The 16,214-nt window shown below is 45.1% G+C and overlaps 1 protein-coding gene across 3 annotated transcripts in view; it reads left to right on the forward strand.

Annotated features, from left to right (window-relative positions):
- KAT14 (lysine acetyltransferase 14) overlaps positions 1–16,214 on the forward strand; it is a 65,636-nt gene that overhangs the window by 12,874 nt on the left and 36,548 nt on the right. For 2 of the 3 annotated variants that reach the window (XM_060284103.2, XM_030872426.3), the window contains exons 4-6: positions 9,528–9,709; positions 11,292–11,711; positions 11,826–12,391. In XM_060284103.2, the coding sequence (XP_060140086.1) occupies positions 9,528–9,709; positions 11,292–11,711; positions 11,826–12,391 (1,168 nt within the window). The remainder of the gene's footprint in view (positions 1–9,527; positions 9,710–11,291; positions 11,712–11,825; positions 12,392–16,214) is intronic. The other variant, XM_060284102.2, reaches the window with a different exon arrangement.

The raw sequence follows: 16,214 nt of genomic DNA on the forward strand, positions 1-16,214 counted from the left end.
GAGGATTTTTGCATCTATGTTCATCAGTGATATTGGCCTGTAGTTTTCTTTTTTTGTGATATCTTTGTATGGTTTTGGTATCAGGGTGATGGTGGCCTAGTAGAATGAGTTTGGGAGTGTTACTCCCTCTGCTATATTTTGGAAGAGTTTGAGAAGGGTAGGTGTTAGCTCTTCTCTAAATGTTTGATAGAATTAGCCTGTGAAGCCGTCTGGTCCTGGACTTTTGTTTGTTGGAAGATTTTTAATCCCAATTTCAGTGCTTGTGATTGGTCTGTTCATATTTTCTATTTCTTCCTGGTTCACTCTTGGAAGGTTGTACTTTTCTAAGAATTTGTCCATTTCTTCCAGGTTGTCCATGTTATTGGCATATAGTTGCTTGTGGTAGTCTCTCATGATCCTTTGTATTTCTGCAGTGTCAGTTGTTACTTCTCCTTTTTCATTCTAATTCTGTTGATTTGCGTCTTCTCCCTTTTTTTCTTGATGAGTCTGGCTAATGGTTTATCAATATTTTGTTTATTTTCTCAAATAACCAGCTTTTAGTTTTATTGATCTTTGCTATTGTTTCCTTCATTTCTTTTTCATCTATTTCTGATCTGATCTTTATGATTTCTTTCCTTCTGCTAACTTTGGGGTTTTTTTGTTCTTTCTCTTATTGCTTTAGGAGTAAGTTTAGGTTGTTTATTTGAGAGTTTTCTTGTTTCTTCAGGTAGGATTGTATTGCTATAAACTTCCCTCTTAGAACTGCTTTTGCTGCATCCCATAGGTTTTGGGTCATCGTATTTTCATTGTCATTTGTTTCTAGGTATTTTTAAACTTCCTCTTTGATTTCTTCAGTGATTCTTGGTTATTTAGTAGTGTATTGTTTAGCCTCCATGTGTTTGTATTTTTTACAGTTCTTTTTCCTGTAATTGATATCTAGTCTCATAATGTTGTGGTTGGAAAAGATACTTGATACAATTTCAGTTTTCTTAAATTTACTGAGGCTTGATTCGTGACCCAAGATATGATCTATCCTGGAGAATGTTTCATGTGCACTTGAGAAGAAAGTGTATTCTGTTTTTGGGTGGAATGTCCTATAAATAACAATTAAAACTATCTGGTCTGATGTGTCATTTAAAGCTTGTGTTTCCTTATTTATTTTCATTTTGGATGATCTGTCCATTCGTGAAAGTGGGGTGTTAAAGGCCCCTACTATTATTGTGTTACTGTCGATTTCCCTTTTTATGGCTGTTAGCATTTGCCTTATGTATTGAGGTGCTCCTATGCTGGGTGCATAAATATTTACAATTGTTATATCTTCTTCTTGGATTGATCCCTTGATCATTATGTAGTGTCCTTCTTTGTCTCTTTATTTTAAAGTCTGTTTTTTCTGATGTGAGTATTGCTACTCCAGCTTTCTTTTTTTTTGTTTTTGCAGTAGGTGGGCCTCTCACTGCTGTGGCCTCTCCCATTGCAGAGCACAGGCTCCGGACACACAGGCTCAGCGGCCATGGCTCATGGGCCCAACCGCTCTGCGGCATGTAGGATCTTCCCGGACCGGGGCATGAACCCATGTCCCCTGCATTGGCAGGCGGACTCTCAACCCCTGCGCCACTAGGGAAGCCCACTCCAGCTTCCTTTTGATTTCCATTTGCATGGAATATCTTTTTCTGTCCCCTCATTTTCAGTCTGTACGTGTCCCTAGGTCTGAAGTGGGTCTCTTGTAGGCAGCATCTATACGGGTCTTGTTTTTGTATCCATTCAGCCAATCTGTCTTTTGGTTGGAGCATTTAATCCATTTACATTTAAGGTAATTATCGATATGTATGTTCCCATTACCATTTTTTTAATTGTTTTGGGTTTGTTTTTGTAGGTCTTTTCCTTCTCTTGTGTTTCCTGCCTAGAGAAGTTCCTTTAGCTTTTGTTGTAAAACTGGTTTGGTGGTGCTGAATTCTCTTAACTTATGCTTGTCTTCAAAGTTTTAATTTTGGGCTTCCCTGGTGGCGCAGCGGTTGGGAATCCACCTGCCGGTGCAGGGGACACGGGTTCGCGCCCCGGTCCGGGAAGACCCCACATGCCACGGAGCAGCTGGGCCCGTGAGCCATGGCCGCTGAGCCTGCGTGTCCGGAGCCTGTGCTCCGCAACGGGAGAGGCCACAACAGTGAGAGGCCCGCGTACCGCAAAAAAAAAAAAAAAGTTTTAATTTGTGTGTCGAATCTGAATGAGATCCTTGCTGGGTACAGTAATCTTGGTTGTAGGTTTTTCCTTTTCATCACTTTAAATACGTCCTGCCACTCCCTTCTGGCTTGCAGAGTTTCTGCCGAAAGATCAGCTGTTAACCTTATGGGGATTCCCTTGTATGTTATTTGTTGCTTTTCCCTTGCTGCTTTTAATATTTTTTCTTTTCATTTAATTTTTGATAGTTTGATTAATATGTCTTTTGGCGTGTTTCTCCTTGGACTTATCCTGTATGGGACTCTGTGCTTCTTGGATTTGAGTGACTATTTCCTTTGCCACGTAAGGGAAGTTTTCGACTATAATCTCTTCAGATGTTTTCTCAGACTCTTTCTTTTTCTCTTCTTCTTCTGGGACCTCTATAATTCGAATGTTGGTGCATTTAATGTTTTCCTAGAGGGCTCTGAGACTGTTCTCAATTCTTTTCATTCTTTTTTCTTTATTCTGCTCTGTGGCAGTTATTTCCATTATTCTCCATTCTTCTGCTTCAGTTTTTCTGCTATTGATTCCTTCTAGAGAATTTTTAATTTCATTTATTGTGTTGTTCATTATTGTTTGTTTGCTCTTCAGTTCTTCTAGATCCTTGTTAAAGGTTTCTTGAATTTTCTCCATTCGATTTCCGAGATTTTGGATCATCTTTACTATCATTACTCTGAATTCTTTTTCAGGTAGACTGCCTATTTCCTCTTCATTTGTTAGGTCTGCTGGGTTTTTACCTTGCTCCCTCATCTGCTGCATATTTCTCTGTTCTCTCATTTTGTTTAACTTACTGTGTTTGGGGTCTCCTTTTTGCAGGCTGCAGGTTCGTAGTTCGTCTTATTTCTGGCGTCTGCCCCCAGTGGGTGAGGTTGGTTCAATGGCTTGGGTATGCTTCCTGGTGGGCGGGACTGGTGCATGTGTTCTGGTGGGTGGGGCTGGATCTTGTTGCTCTTTGGGCAGGGCCTCATCCGGTGGTGTGTTTTGGGGTGTCTATGAACTTAGTATGACTTTAGGCAGCCTCTCTGCTAATGGGTGGGGTTGTGTTCCTGTCTTGCTAGTTGTTTAGTATGGGGCATCCAGCACTGGAGCTGAGTCTTAGTGTTGAGACAGAGATCTCTGGGAGAGCTCTCTCCAATTAATATTACATGGGGCCAGGAGGCCTCTGGTGGTCCAGTGTCCTGGACTCGGCTCTCCCACCTTGCAGGCTCCGGCCCGACACCCGGCCAGAGCACCAAGACCCTGCCAGCTTCACAGCACAGAAGAAAAGGAAGAAAGAAAAAAATTAAAAACAGAGCCCCCAAACAAATGGTAAAAGCAAAACTAAACAGACAAGGGACTTCCCTGGTGGTGCAGTGGTTAAGAATCTGCATGCCAGTACAGGGGACGTGGGTTCGATCCCTGGTCTGGGAAGATCCCACGTGCCACAGAGCAACTAAGCCTGTGCGCCACAAGTACTGAGCCTGCGCTCTAGAACCCACAAGCCACAACTACTGAGCTCACGCCCAACAGCTACTGAAGCCCATGCCCTTAGAGCCCGTGCTCTGCAATAAGAGAAGCCACCATGTACTGCAATGAAGAGTAGCCCCTGCTCACCACAACTAGAGAAAGCCCGCACACAGCAACAAAGACCCAACACAGCCAAAAAATAAAAAATAACAGACAAAATCACACAAAGAAACATACACACACATACACACACACACACACATACTCACAAAGAGAGAACAAAAAAAAAGGAAGATAGCAACCAAACCAATAAACCCACCAATGAAAACAAGCACTAAAATCTAAACTAAGAGAAACAGAACACCAAAAACTAATCAAATGCAGAAAGCAAACCCCAAGACTGCAGTAGCTCCCAAAGTCCACCGCCTCAGTTTTGGGAACATTTGTTGTCTCTTCATGCATGTATTCCACAGATGCAGGGTTTATCAAGCCGATTGAGGGGATTTACTCCACTGCTCCTGAGGTTGCATGGAGAAATTTCCCTTTCTCTTCTTTGTTCGCACAGCTCCTGGGGTTCAGCTTTGGTTTTGGTCCCACCTCTGCGTGTAGGCTGCCCTCAGGCCTCTGTTCCCTGCCCAGACAGGAGGGTGTTAAAGTAGCAGCTGATTAGGGCTCTCTTGCTCACTCAAGCCAGGGAGAGGGAGGGAGGGGTACGGTAGTCATAATTGGAACATGGGACGTGCCTGTGGCAGCAGAGACCAGCATGATGTTGCAACAGCCTGAGGCATGCCATGTGCTCTCCCAGGGAAGTTGGCCCTGGATCACAGGACCCTGGCAGTGGCCTGCTGCACAGACTCCTGGAGGGGTGTGGGTAGTGACCTGCACTCGCACACAGGATTCTTGGTGGCAGTGGCAGCAGCGGTAGTGGTCCATGCCTGTCTCTGGGGTGCGAGATGATAGCTGTGGCTTGCACCCATCTCTGGAGCTCGCTTGGGTGGTGCTCTGCTGTCTGTGGGCACACAGAGCAAGAAGCCCTTCTCCTTGTGCACTCTGAAATTATGATCTCTTGCCTCTCCGGCAGGTCCAGACTTTTTCCTGGTCTCCCTCCTGGCTAGCTGTGGCGCACTGGCCCCCTTCAGGTTGTCTTCACGCAGCCAACCCTAGTCCTCTCCCTGAGGTCTGACCTCCAAAGCCCAAGCCTCAACTCCCAGCTCCCACCCGCCCCAATGGGTGAGCAGACAGGCTTCTCAGGCTGGTGAGTGCTGGTTGGCACTGATCCTCTGTGTGGGAATCTCTGCTTTTCCCTCTGCACCCCTGTTGCTGTGCTCTCCTCTGTGGCTCCGAAGCTTCCCCCCTCCACCACCCGCAGTCTCCGCCTGCGAAGGGGCTTCCTAGTATGTGGAAACTTTTCCTCCTTCACATCTCCCTCCCAGAGGCGAAGGTCCTGTCCCTATTCTTTTGTCTCTTGTTTTTTCTTTTGCCCTACCGAGGTATGTGGGGATTTTCTTGGCTTTTGGGAAGTCTGAGGTCTTATGCCAGCATTCAGTTGGTGTTCTGTAGGAGTTGTTCCACATGTAATTGTTTTTTTGACGTATTTGTGGGGAGGAAGGTGATCTCCACGTCTTACTCCTCCACCACCTTGAAGGTCTCCCCCTCATATCTTCTTTATCCTTTTATCTATTGATGGGCACTTGGGTTGCTTCCGTGTCTTGGTTATTGTAAATAATGCTGCAGTGAACATAGGGGTGCATATATCTGTTCAAATTAGTGTTTTGTTTTCTTCGGGTAAGTACCCAGGAGTGGAATTGCTAGATCATATGGTAGTTCTGTTTTTAATTTTCTGAGGACCCTCCATACTGTTTTGCATTGGCTGCACCAATTTACATTCCCACCAATAGTGCACAAGGGTTCCCTTTTCTCTACATCCTCACCAATATTTGTTATTTGTTGTCTTTTTAATCATAGCCATTCTCACAGGTGTGAGGTGATAGCTCATTGTGATTTTGATTTGCATGTCCCTGATGATTAGTGATGCTGAGCATCTTTTCATGTACCTGTTAGCCATCTGTATGTCTTATTTGGAAAAATGTCTTTTCAGATCTTCTGCCCATGTTTTAATCGGATTGTTCATTTTTTTGATGTTAAACTATGAGTTTTTTGTGAGGCCTCTTTCTTGATCAAAAAGGGAGACTGTGTTAGTGAGAATTTAAAGCAACTAATTTTCTCCTTGATCTAACCAGAGGAGTGAAAGAGAATTAAAAATTACGCTGTGACTCCTTGGCACTCAGTTTCCTGCCTCAGTGCTGTCCTTCCCTTTGGGAACTCTGCTTTAAGCATCAGTGATTGGAAAAGCCCCGAAACCACTCACCTGAGGTGGTCTCCAGTGCTCAGATGTGTCCATGTATGAAAACACAGACTCACTGCCTCCGCAATTAAACATTTCTCATAGCTGCTAAAGATTTAGTCTGCTATCCATGGAGCATACTTTAAAATTCTTAATGTTAACCATTTCTCATTTGCCATAGGATCTGAGAGAATAGTGTACTGTATAGTGAAGTTTTAAATTTGAATACATTTTCTTTCAGATCTTATATGTCCTTAATATTTTATTAAGGTTTAAATGTATAAAGGTTTATTAAGGGCTAACCTAAATAACTTTGTGTACCTATTGTAGAAGCAAGTTAAAAAGTACACAAAAGCTTAATTACTACAGTTTAATTGCTATTTTATATGTGGTCATTTAATCTGGTTTTACAGTCCTGGCCTTGAATTTTTCCCAAAGTTATAATTTTGATTAGTGAAGAATAGTTTGGATATTTTTTCTATTACCATATTTCATTGATTTTAAGATAAACAGTTTTTCACACTTTGACATCTCTGACAGCTGGATACATCTTAGAAGTGATGGTGTGTCATAGCTTACTTGATAGCTAGTTTTCCTTCTTGTACACAAAACGGTGTGTCTTAAAGTCAGTGGACCTTATGTTTGATGAAATACGATAAAACACATTCATAGTATTTAAAATTAAAAATATTATACAGGCATGTCTCAGAGATGTTGCAGGTTCAGTTCCAGACTGCTGTTGTAAAGTAAATATCACAATAAAGTGAGTCACGTGAATTTTTGATTTCCCACTGCATATGAAAGTTATGTTCACATTATGCTGTAGTCTGTTAAGTATGCATAGCATTATTTTTAAAAAAGCAGTGTACACACCTTAATTATAAAATACTTAGGCTTCCCTGGTGGCTCAGTGGTTAAGAATTCGCTTGCCAATGCAGGGGACACGGGTTTGAGCCCTGGTCTGGGAAGATCCCACATGCCGCGCAGCAACTAAGGCTGTGCACCACAACTACTGAGCCTGTGCTCTAGAACTCGCAAGCCGCAACTACTGAAGCCTGCATGCCTAGAGCCTGTGCTCTGCAACAAGAGAAGCCACCGCAATGAGAAGCCCGTGCACTGCAACAAAGAATAGACCCCGCTCGCTGCAACTAGAGAAAGCCCACACACAGCAACAAAGACCCAACTCAGCCAAAAATAAAAAATAAATGAAAAAAAATACTTTACTGCTAAAAGATGCTAACCATAGTCTGGACTTCAGCAAGTTGTAGGAGTAACATCAGAAGTCACCGATCACAGATCACCATAACAAATACAATAATAATGGAAAACTTTGAAATACTACAAGATCTAAAATATGACACACAGACATGAAGTGAGCAGATGTTTTTGGAAAAATGGCACCGATAGACTTGCTTGATTCAGGGTTACCACAAACCTTCAGTTTTTAAAAAACACAGTATCTGTGAAGTGCAGTAACATGAGCTATGCCTGTACGATGAGGGTTCTGGGAAGATGGCAGAGTGGGAAGCACCAGAAATCTGTCTGCCCACCTAGGTAGCAGTTGCATTGGCAGAATCCAGTGTAACTTTATTGGAACTCTGGAGTCAGCTGAAGGCTTGCAACTTCCAGAGGAAGCCTTGGACCATAAATTACAATCAGCGTTGGCCAGTTTTAACTGTGGCAGACAGCCATGCACATATTCCTGGAGCAGCTTGCATACAGTATGGGATCCGGGGTGGACACAAAGGACGCTGTCCTCCAAATATCATATCTGTGCTGATCACTGACTGCTGCTTCTGATCACAGAGGTGCTGATAAAGGCGTGGGCGGCCTTTGTTGTTGCACCTCCTCCATTGTTGCAAGCCCCTCCCCGTCTGGCTGAGGTGACTTTAAAGGGACTTAAAGGGCTGGCACCTACCTCCCCACTTTCACTTTCCTCTTTGTCCCCTTTTTGGAGCCAGACGTTGAAGACTAAGACATTCAAAAGCACCCACATATACAGGGGAATTAGCCACCCTGCATGTCCGGGGGAGGCACAGGCTTAGACATGGACTGAGAGGACCTTGAGTTTCTGCTCCGGCTGATCTTTGGCACAGAGACAGCCTGCAGCTGTCAAAAACCAGTAAACCCCGGGGAAGGAGGAGAGTCTGGTGTCCAGAGTTAACACATTATTAGATTCAAATGTCCACTGTCCAACAAAACACAAGGAATACAAAAGAACAAGGAAAGTATGGCCCATTCAAAGGAAAAAAATAAACTAACAGAAATTGCCCCTGAAAAAGACCTAATGGTGGACTTACTGGACAAAGACTTTAAAGAGCTGTCTTAGAGATGCCCAGAGAACTAAAGGAAGAGGTGGAGAACATCAGGGAAGCGATGTATGGACAAAACAGAAATATCAATAAAGAGATAAGAAGTCCTGGAGCTGAAAAGTACAATAACTGAAATGGAAAGTTCACCAGAGGGATTCAAAGCCAAATAGGACAATGGGAAGAAAAGTGAACAGATCCCAAGGGACCTGTGGGACAGTGTTGGGCAGTGTAAGAAAGCAAGTGGGATGGGTTCGTTCTGGTCAGACCGCTGGGCAACAGGAGGGGGGCCTGGAAAGGTCAGAACGAGGTGAGACCTCGTTCTGCTCTGACCCACAATGCTGGGGGTCATTCTCCTGTCTCAGATATGTGGTCATGCCTTTATAAAGTTTTTTTGTTTTTTGTGGGGTTCTTTTGGTTTGTATTTTTCTAGTACATCTCTGTTCCTAAGGATACTTTTTTCTCTTGCCTCCCTAGCAGTATTTTTCATCTGTTAGACTGACTTTCTTATGAAGAACTGTTCTTTAGGATTTCCGGTCATTGATTTATGTTTTCAAGGTGGAAATAGAACAGTTTCCTTAAAAATCACTTTTAACAGGAATCTGAATAGTTGACATTTTACATATCATTTAAAATTTTTGTTGTATACACTGTTGTGTAGTTATTTTGAAACGCTTGCTGTATTTTGGGGGGGTTTGGTCAGAGTTGGTAATTCCCCCAAGGTTCAACTCTGTGTTTGTGGGACATACCATATAGTTTTATTCCTACTCTACTATGCGAAGGCAAGTAGCAGACTGAGGGATGCATCCTCCTCCATGGGTAAAATGAACTGTTTACCAGGGCTAATGACTCTCCTGCTTTCTTTCCTGAGAGTTGTGTTTAACTCATACATAAAAGCAGCTCAAGTTAAATAAAATTAGCCTGTAGAACTCCATAATCATGGATAAGAAGTGTTTTATGAGCTTTGTTTGAATTAACTTCATTTAATCGCCACAGCAGTCTTGCACATTCTATTATCCTAATTTTAAAGATGAAGAAACTGAGGCAGCTAGAAGGTGGTGGAGCTGGGATTTGAAGCCACGCAGAACCCCGAGCCTCTCCCTTATCCATTGTGCTCTGTTCCTTCAAAGAGGGGAAGTTCCATAGCCTATCACAGACTTGGAGGCAGAGACTGCACTGTCTATGTAAGGATAGAGTTGAAAAGCCAATAATTTTTAAATTCTTGGACTCTCCAGGAAAAAGACCTCCACCTGGTGGAGCACGGTGGCGGGCTGCCTTAGCGTGGGGAGCCCCATGTACTTCCGCTCGGGAGCTCAGGAATTTGGAGAACCGGGATGGTGGAAGCTCGTCCACAACAGGCCCCCTACCCTGAAACCCGAGGGAGAGAAGCTGTCCATCTCCACTCTGAAAGTGAAAGGTACTGTCGTGAGCTGAGAGGTGCCAGTGTAGACAATCCGCTTTGACCAGGCACGGAGCCCTTGCCTCCCCGGAGCTGCTCTGCCCCACAGTTTTATTCTAACACAGTTTTTTATGCCGTAAATAAATATTATACAAAAAATGTTTTATAACTGCCTAATCAAGTTACCAGTTTAATAAATTTCCTTTAGTATCTGAAAGGTTCTCTATTTTCAATCTGTTTATTTATGGTTTTAATCTTTTTAGTATGGAAAATTTTAAATATACAAATGTGAAGTAATATAGTGAAGTAATATAGCGAATCCCCTGGTACCTTTGTCTTTACTTCAGCAGTTAACACTGGCAATCTTGGTTTTTTTGTTTTTTTGTTTTAAATATTTCTTTATTAGGCTGTGTTGGGTCTTAGTTGCGGGTCTTAGTTCCTCCTCAGCATGTGGGATCTTAGTTCCCCAACCAGGGATCAAACCCTCGTCCCCTGCATTGGAAGGCGGATTCTTAACCACTGGACCACCTGGGACGTCCCAATCTCATTTTATCTTGGCCCCTGGGTCCTTTCTCTCAACCCTCCACACATCCCCACCCTCAGATTATTTAGAAGCAACTTCCAGGCATCAGCACTTCCTTCTTAAATATTTCATGATTTATCTCTTATCCATAAGGACTCTCTTTTGTAGCCTAACCATAATGCCATTTTCACACTTGTAAAAAATTAACAGTAGCTCCTTATATCACACATTGATCTGATTTTTTTATCTGAAAAATTTTTAATGACCTTTTAAAGTTTTCAAAATATAATTGGAAACAAATCTCATAGCATTGAAGGTGTAAAGTCTGAAAGTTCCCCACATGCCCACCCTGCCTGCAGATTCACTCCAGCGGAGCCACTGCTGTCTCTTGTGAAGCTTTCAGAAGTCCTCTCTGCATATTGAAGCATTTTTTTTTTACTAAAAAAACCCCCATAAACTGATTCATACTATATTACTTGTTCTCCATTTTTTTCCCCACTTACCAGTATACATTGGACATCTTCCCATAACAGTACATGTAGATCTACCCTATTTTCTTTTATTTCATTGCATTCCATTGAATGGCTGTGTGATAATTTATTAAACCTTTATCCTGTTGATGGACATTTTGGTTATTTCTGTCCTTTTTTGGTATTTAAACAATACTGTAATTACACACATTTGCCAGTTTTTTGTGATAAATTCCTGGAAATAGGTTGCTGTATCAAAGGGCATATTTATTCAGAATTTTAATCATATTGCCAAATTACCCTCCAAAAAGTTGTAATAAAATTTATGCCCTATCAAAAAGGCATGAACTATCCATTTTCCCCCTACACTCTCTGAGCATTATCAAACTTTTAACGTTTACCAATTCCAGTAGGAGAAAGATGGTGCAGAAGTGTTTATGTTTGCATTATAATTCCTTTTTCCTGGTTAAGAGAAATCTAAATCTTAGTTTAGGGCATTCATTGAACATCCATCTCTTTCAAACATGGAAGTAGAGTCACAGTAAGGTAGAAGAGGAAGCTAACATTGAATAGCTATTAAAAAATTTAGATATTTATTCTTTTCCAGCAGCCTCGAAACCAACTTTAGATCCCATCATTACTGTCGAGGGACTTAGAAAGCGGGTGAGTCGGAATCCTGTGGAATCTGCCATGGAATTGAAAGAGAAAAGGTCTCGCACTCAGGAAGCAAAGGACATCCGGAGAGCCCAGAAAGAGGCGGCTGGCTTTCTTGACCGCAGCACCTCCTCGACGCCTGTGAAGTTCATCAGCCGAGGACGTAGGCCGGATGTGATTCTGGAAAAAGGAGAAGTGATCGACTTCTCGTCCCTGAGCTCCTCCGACCGCACCCCGCTGACAAGCCCATCTCCTTCCCCGTCTCTGGATTTCTCTGCCCCTGGGACCCCTGCCTCTCACTCAGCCACGCCCAGCCTGCTCTCAGAAGCCGATCTGATTCCAGACGTGATGCCGCCACAAGCCTTGTTTCACGGTAAGACGGCCCGTCCTCGGGTCTCTTGGGTTGTGTGTGGCTCTGATGGCAGTGTGTGCGCTGTCCCTGTGGGCGGTGGGTCTGCATTCCCCTCCTGCTTTCTGCTCTGCGCAGATGACGATGAGATGGAAGGCGATGGTGTCATCGACCCTGGGATGGAGTACCTCCCACCCCCTCCCGGCTCGGCTGCCTCGGGGCCAGGGGTTGGAGGCAGGAAGAAGGTCAGAGCCCCTGAGCAGATCAAGCAGGAGGTGGAGAGTGAGGAGGAGAAGCCCGACAGGATGGACATCGACAGCGAGGACACAGACTCCAACACGTCCTTGCAAACAAGGGCTCGAGAGAAAAGGAAGCCCATGCTGGAGAAGGACCGGAAGCCCAAAGGGCCCAGGTTCACCCCTGTGAGCATCTACGAGGAGAAGCTGCTCCTCAAGCGGCTGGAAGCCTGTCCTGGGGCCGTGGCCATGACCCCGGAGGCCCGGCGGCTGAAGCGGAAGCTGATTGTCCGGCAGGCAAAGAGGGACCGGGGGCTGCCGCTCTTTGACCTGGATCAGGTTGTGAATGCCGCGCTTCTGTTAGTGGACGGGATTTATGGGGCCAAAGAAGGAGTTTCCAGGCTTCCAACTGGACAAGCCATGTATAGGACGACCTGTCAGGACTTCAGAATCCTTGACCGGTACCAGGTAAGTGTTGGCCTCGCTCTCCAGCTCCTGGGGCCACAGCTCCAAGGAGCACGTGGGCATGTGGAAGAAAACAGCAAGGGAGAGAGGTACAAAAATGGCTGGGCTGTATTTTTTTTTATTTGTCCAATATGAACATCCTTTCATACATCTGAGTTTGGATTTTTGTTTTCCTTTTGGGGATTCCAGAAGGAACCTAGATGTTTTCTTTGTATCTCTTAGTCCCTGAGGGTGGCTGTACATGGTTTGGGTCGTGGCTTTGATGGACAGGTTTGTTGAGGACATACAGCATACTGGACACTGAGCTGAGCAGGAGTGAAGTCACGTGGACATCTGTGTAGTTAGGTGACACCCTGCAGAAAGAGCAGCTGGGGTTAGTGTGGGTCAGCGTGGCCGGAGGATGCCTGTGTGTGAGCGCTCCCGGGAACAGTTGATTCCACCCAGAAGTGCTGGAATCCGTCTTCCCACGGCAGGAGCAAGGCGGCTTCTCTCCTGTATCTTTGGTGGAGTTTGCTACTAACCATCCTTTAACTGGTTTTGCTAATCTGATGGCTGTAAAATGAAGCCTTGTTTTTTATTTACATTTCTTTGATGACAGGTGAAGTTAAACATTTTTCCTGTTTCCTAGTTGTTTGTGAATTGCCTGTTTGGACTCTTTGCACATTTTCCTATCTGCTGCTTTGGACACTAGTGGGGTCCGGTCTTTGTTGCCAGTGTTCTGATATTACCTAGTGATGATTCCACATGTGGGGCTTTTCTTACCTGGGGCTGGGCCTTTGATCTGTGGGCCTTGCCATTTGAAATGCTCCTTCTTTTTTTTTTTTTTTTTTAAATAATATTTATTTATTTATTTGGCTGCATTGGGTCTTAGTTGTGGCACGTGGGATCTTCTTTGCGACATGCAGGATCTTTAGTTATGATATGCTTGATCTAGTTCCCTGACCAGGGATTGAACCCAGGCCCCCTGCATAGAGAGTGCAGAGTCTTAGCCACTGGACCACCAGGGAAGTCCCTGAAACGCTCCTTCTTGAGTTCTGGAATTTCCTAGCTTCTGTTTTCTCTGGTTTGTCTCTTTAGAGCACCCCTCTTGTTTGGATATTGGACACTCTAGACCAGAGATTTGCAAGCCTTTTCCGTAAAGGGTCAGAGAGTAAGTAGCTGCGGCTTTGCAGGCCAGCCCTGCTGTGCAGTGTGAGAACAGCGTACATGATACATGATGAATGGGCGTCGCTGTATGCCAATAACATGTATTTACAAAAGCAGGCTGGATTTGGCCTGTGGGGTCTGTAGTTTGCCAAAGACCCTTGCTGTAGCTGGATCCCCTTAATTTTCTTTATTTCCCTATTTCCCAGCTTTCCTTTCCTGGGAAGTAGTAACCTGCCTGCCTACATCCTAGAAGCCTCATAGGGAGGACCAGGAGCTGACCACGCCATTGTTAAACTTCACCTGAATTTCCCTGTTTTCAGGACAGAGCTTCCACCCTTGGCTGCCTCAGAATCTCTTTGGAGCCGCCAGAGTCTAGCCTGCCTTAGGTTTTGGCTCTCCTGGTCTTAGTCACTTGCCAGTTACTCATATGCTTTCATTGCTGTCATCTGCTCACCTCTTCTTTGTGCTCATAGGTTTGTCTTTTTAATCCCTATACTTAATTTTTAAAAGTGTGAAATGCGTCGTACCCATAGAAGAATGCATAGAACATATGGATATAATTTAGAGGTTAATAAGATAAATAACTATGAATCTAGCTCCTGGGTTAAGACACAGGGCATTAAAAACACTTTAAAGATCCTTCTGGGCACTGCTTGCTCCCCCCAGAGGGAGCTACTTTCTGACTTTCAGTGTTAATCATTCCTCTGCCTTTTTAACGGCTTTATCCCTAAACAGTGTACTTTTAGTTGTTTTTTTGTTTGTTTATTTGTTTTGCAAACTAAGTAGGAAGCACAGATGGAGCTGTGCAAGGAAATTGCTGCTATTAGATGAAGGCTTCCAGGAGAAGATAAGCTTTACGGGCTTTTTGGGTCACTGATGTAGATTGAATTGTGTCCCCAAAAGTGTATATTGAAGTCCTGACCCCTGATGCCAGTGAATGTGACCTCATGTGGAGATAGGGCCTTTGTAGGTATAAGTAGTTAAGCTGAGGTCACACTGGAGTAGGTTGGGCCCTTAACCCAGTGTGACTTCTGTCCTTACAAGAGGAGAGACACACAGGAGACATGCCATGTGATGACTGAGGCAGCTTTTACAGCTTTTAGAGTGATGTGTCTGCAGAGCTAAGGGGCAGCAAGCCTTGCCAGCCACGCCAGAAGCCAAGAGAAGGACATGGAATAGATTGCCACCCAGAGCTTCTGAGAGACCACGGCCCTGCTGGCACCTTGATGGCTGGCTTCTGGCCTCCAGAACAATGAGAGAAGGAATACATACATTTCTGTTGTTTAAGGCCCCCTGTTTGTGCAGTGTTGATACGGCAGCCTCAGGAAACTCGTCCAGTCGTGTTCTGGCTTCAGCTGCCGTGACGTGACCCCTTCCTGGGGAAGTCGGTGGCCAGGGTCGTTAAGGAGTCCTGGGAGTCTGAGCATCAGCAGGCTGCAGTGTGTACCAGGGAATGTGCGGAAATCTGGTCGGGGTTGCCGGGGGGTGGGTCCCGGGGGGGTGGGTCCCTGTCCTGCATCAGGGCTGCCGTGCTTCCCTCCAGCTTGTCAGAGGTCAGGGCGGTTATCTGTGGGGTAAGTGTCCTCCACTGACCCAGGGAGCCCGTGGAGGGAGCAGGGGAGCCTCACATGCGTTGTGAACCAAGCTAAGCACGGACAAGCCTCCTCAGGTTTACAAGACGGTCCCGTGGGGCAGAGGCTTAGTGACGGTAGCCTCAGGATGTCTGCCCCTTGAGTCACACTTGTTGCTCTGTACTGGCCGCCATCGTGGTCCTGGCATCTCCCCTCGCCGGAGCCCCATCTTCCCCTCTGCTGGATTGAACCCCCTGTTTCCTGCTCCCCATCTTTACCTTTTCATAGGTTTACTCCCTTCTTTAGTGAAGCACATCCTAGTGGCTTCCAGAGGAAAGCTGCCCGGGAAGTAAACGTTGAGACCTTGTGTGTCTGAAAGGCCTTGAATTTAGAACCAGAATCCCCAGCTAGCGCTGGGTAAAGCTGAGCGCCAGCTTAACAGCAATACTGGAAGGAAGCCGGCAGTGGAGCAGTGCTTTCAGAGTCTTCGGGAAAGCTAGGTTGAACCGGGAATTCTAGGCCAGTCAGTCCTCTGCCAAGGACCCCCAGTATTACTTCCTTTAGGCCCTTAGGCCAGTCAGAGTCCCTGTAGAAGACTCCTCAGTCTCGGGACCCTCGTGGCCACCGGGAGAGGGGGGTCTCAGCCTTCAGATGGTGCAGGCCTCACCCTTCAGTGCCACGTGAGCTGCCCGTCCGGAGCCTGGTTAGGCCTTCTGTAGATCTGGGCCCCAGACTCCTGTGGGAGGGCAGCCACCCTGCGGGTGGGAGAGGGGTTGGAGGTTTGGGGCCTTCCTGCTCCACCCACAGCTTTTACCTGCTCCTTAGTTTTTCCCATTTCCAGAGGAACCTGGTGCTGCCACCTACGTAATTTAGGAGGATTCTGCAGTACAGGTTGGGCCGGTTCTCACTTCACTGAAAGCCAGCTTGGGATTTTGGCTTTAAATCTGCTACTTTGTGTCCATCTGCTTCCCAGTTACTTTGGTTTCTTCTCCTGATCTTTTTGTTCTTGCCTGCTCGTCTTTTTTTTTTTTTTAAGTCTGTTTCTTGTAGTTGGGTTTTGGGAGGAAATAAAATTGGATATTTGTGTTTAATCCCCCATCTTAACCTGG

This window comes from Globicephala melas, chromosome 15, assembly GCF_963455315.2.
Source record: "Globicephala melas chromosome 15, mGloMel1.2, whole genome shotgun sequence".
Classification (NCBI taxonomy): domain Eukaryota; kingdom Metazoa; phylum Chordata; class Mammalia; order Artiodactyla; family Delphinidae; genus Globicephala; species Globicephala melas.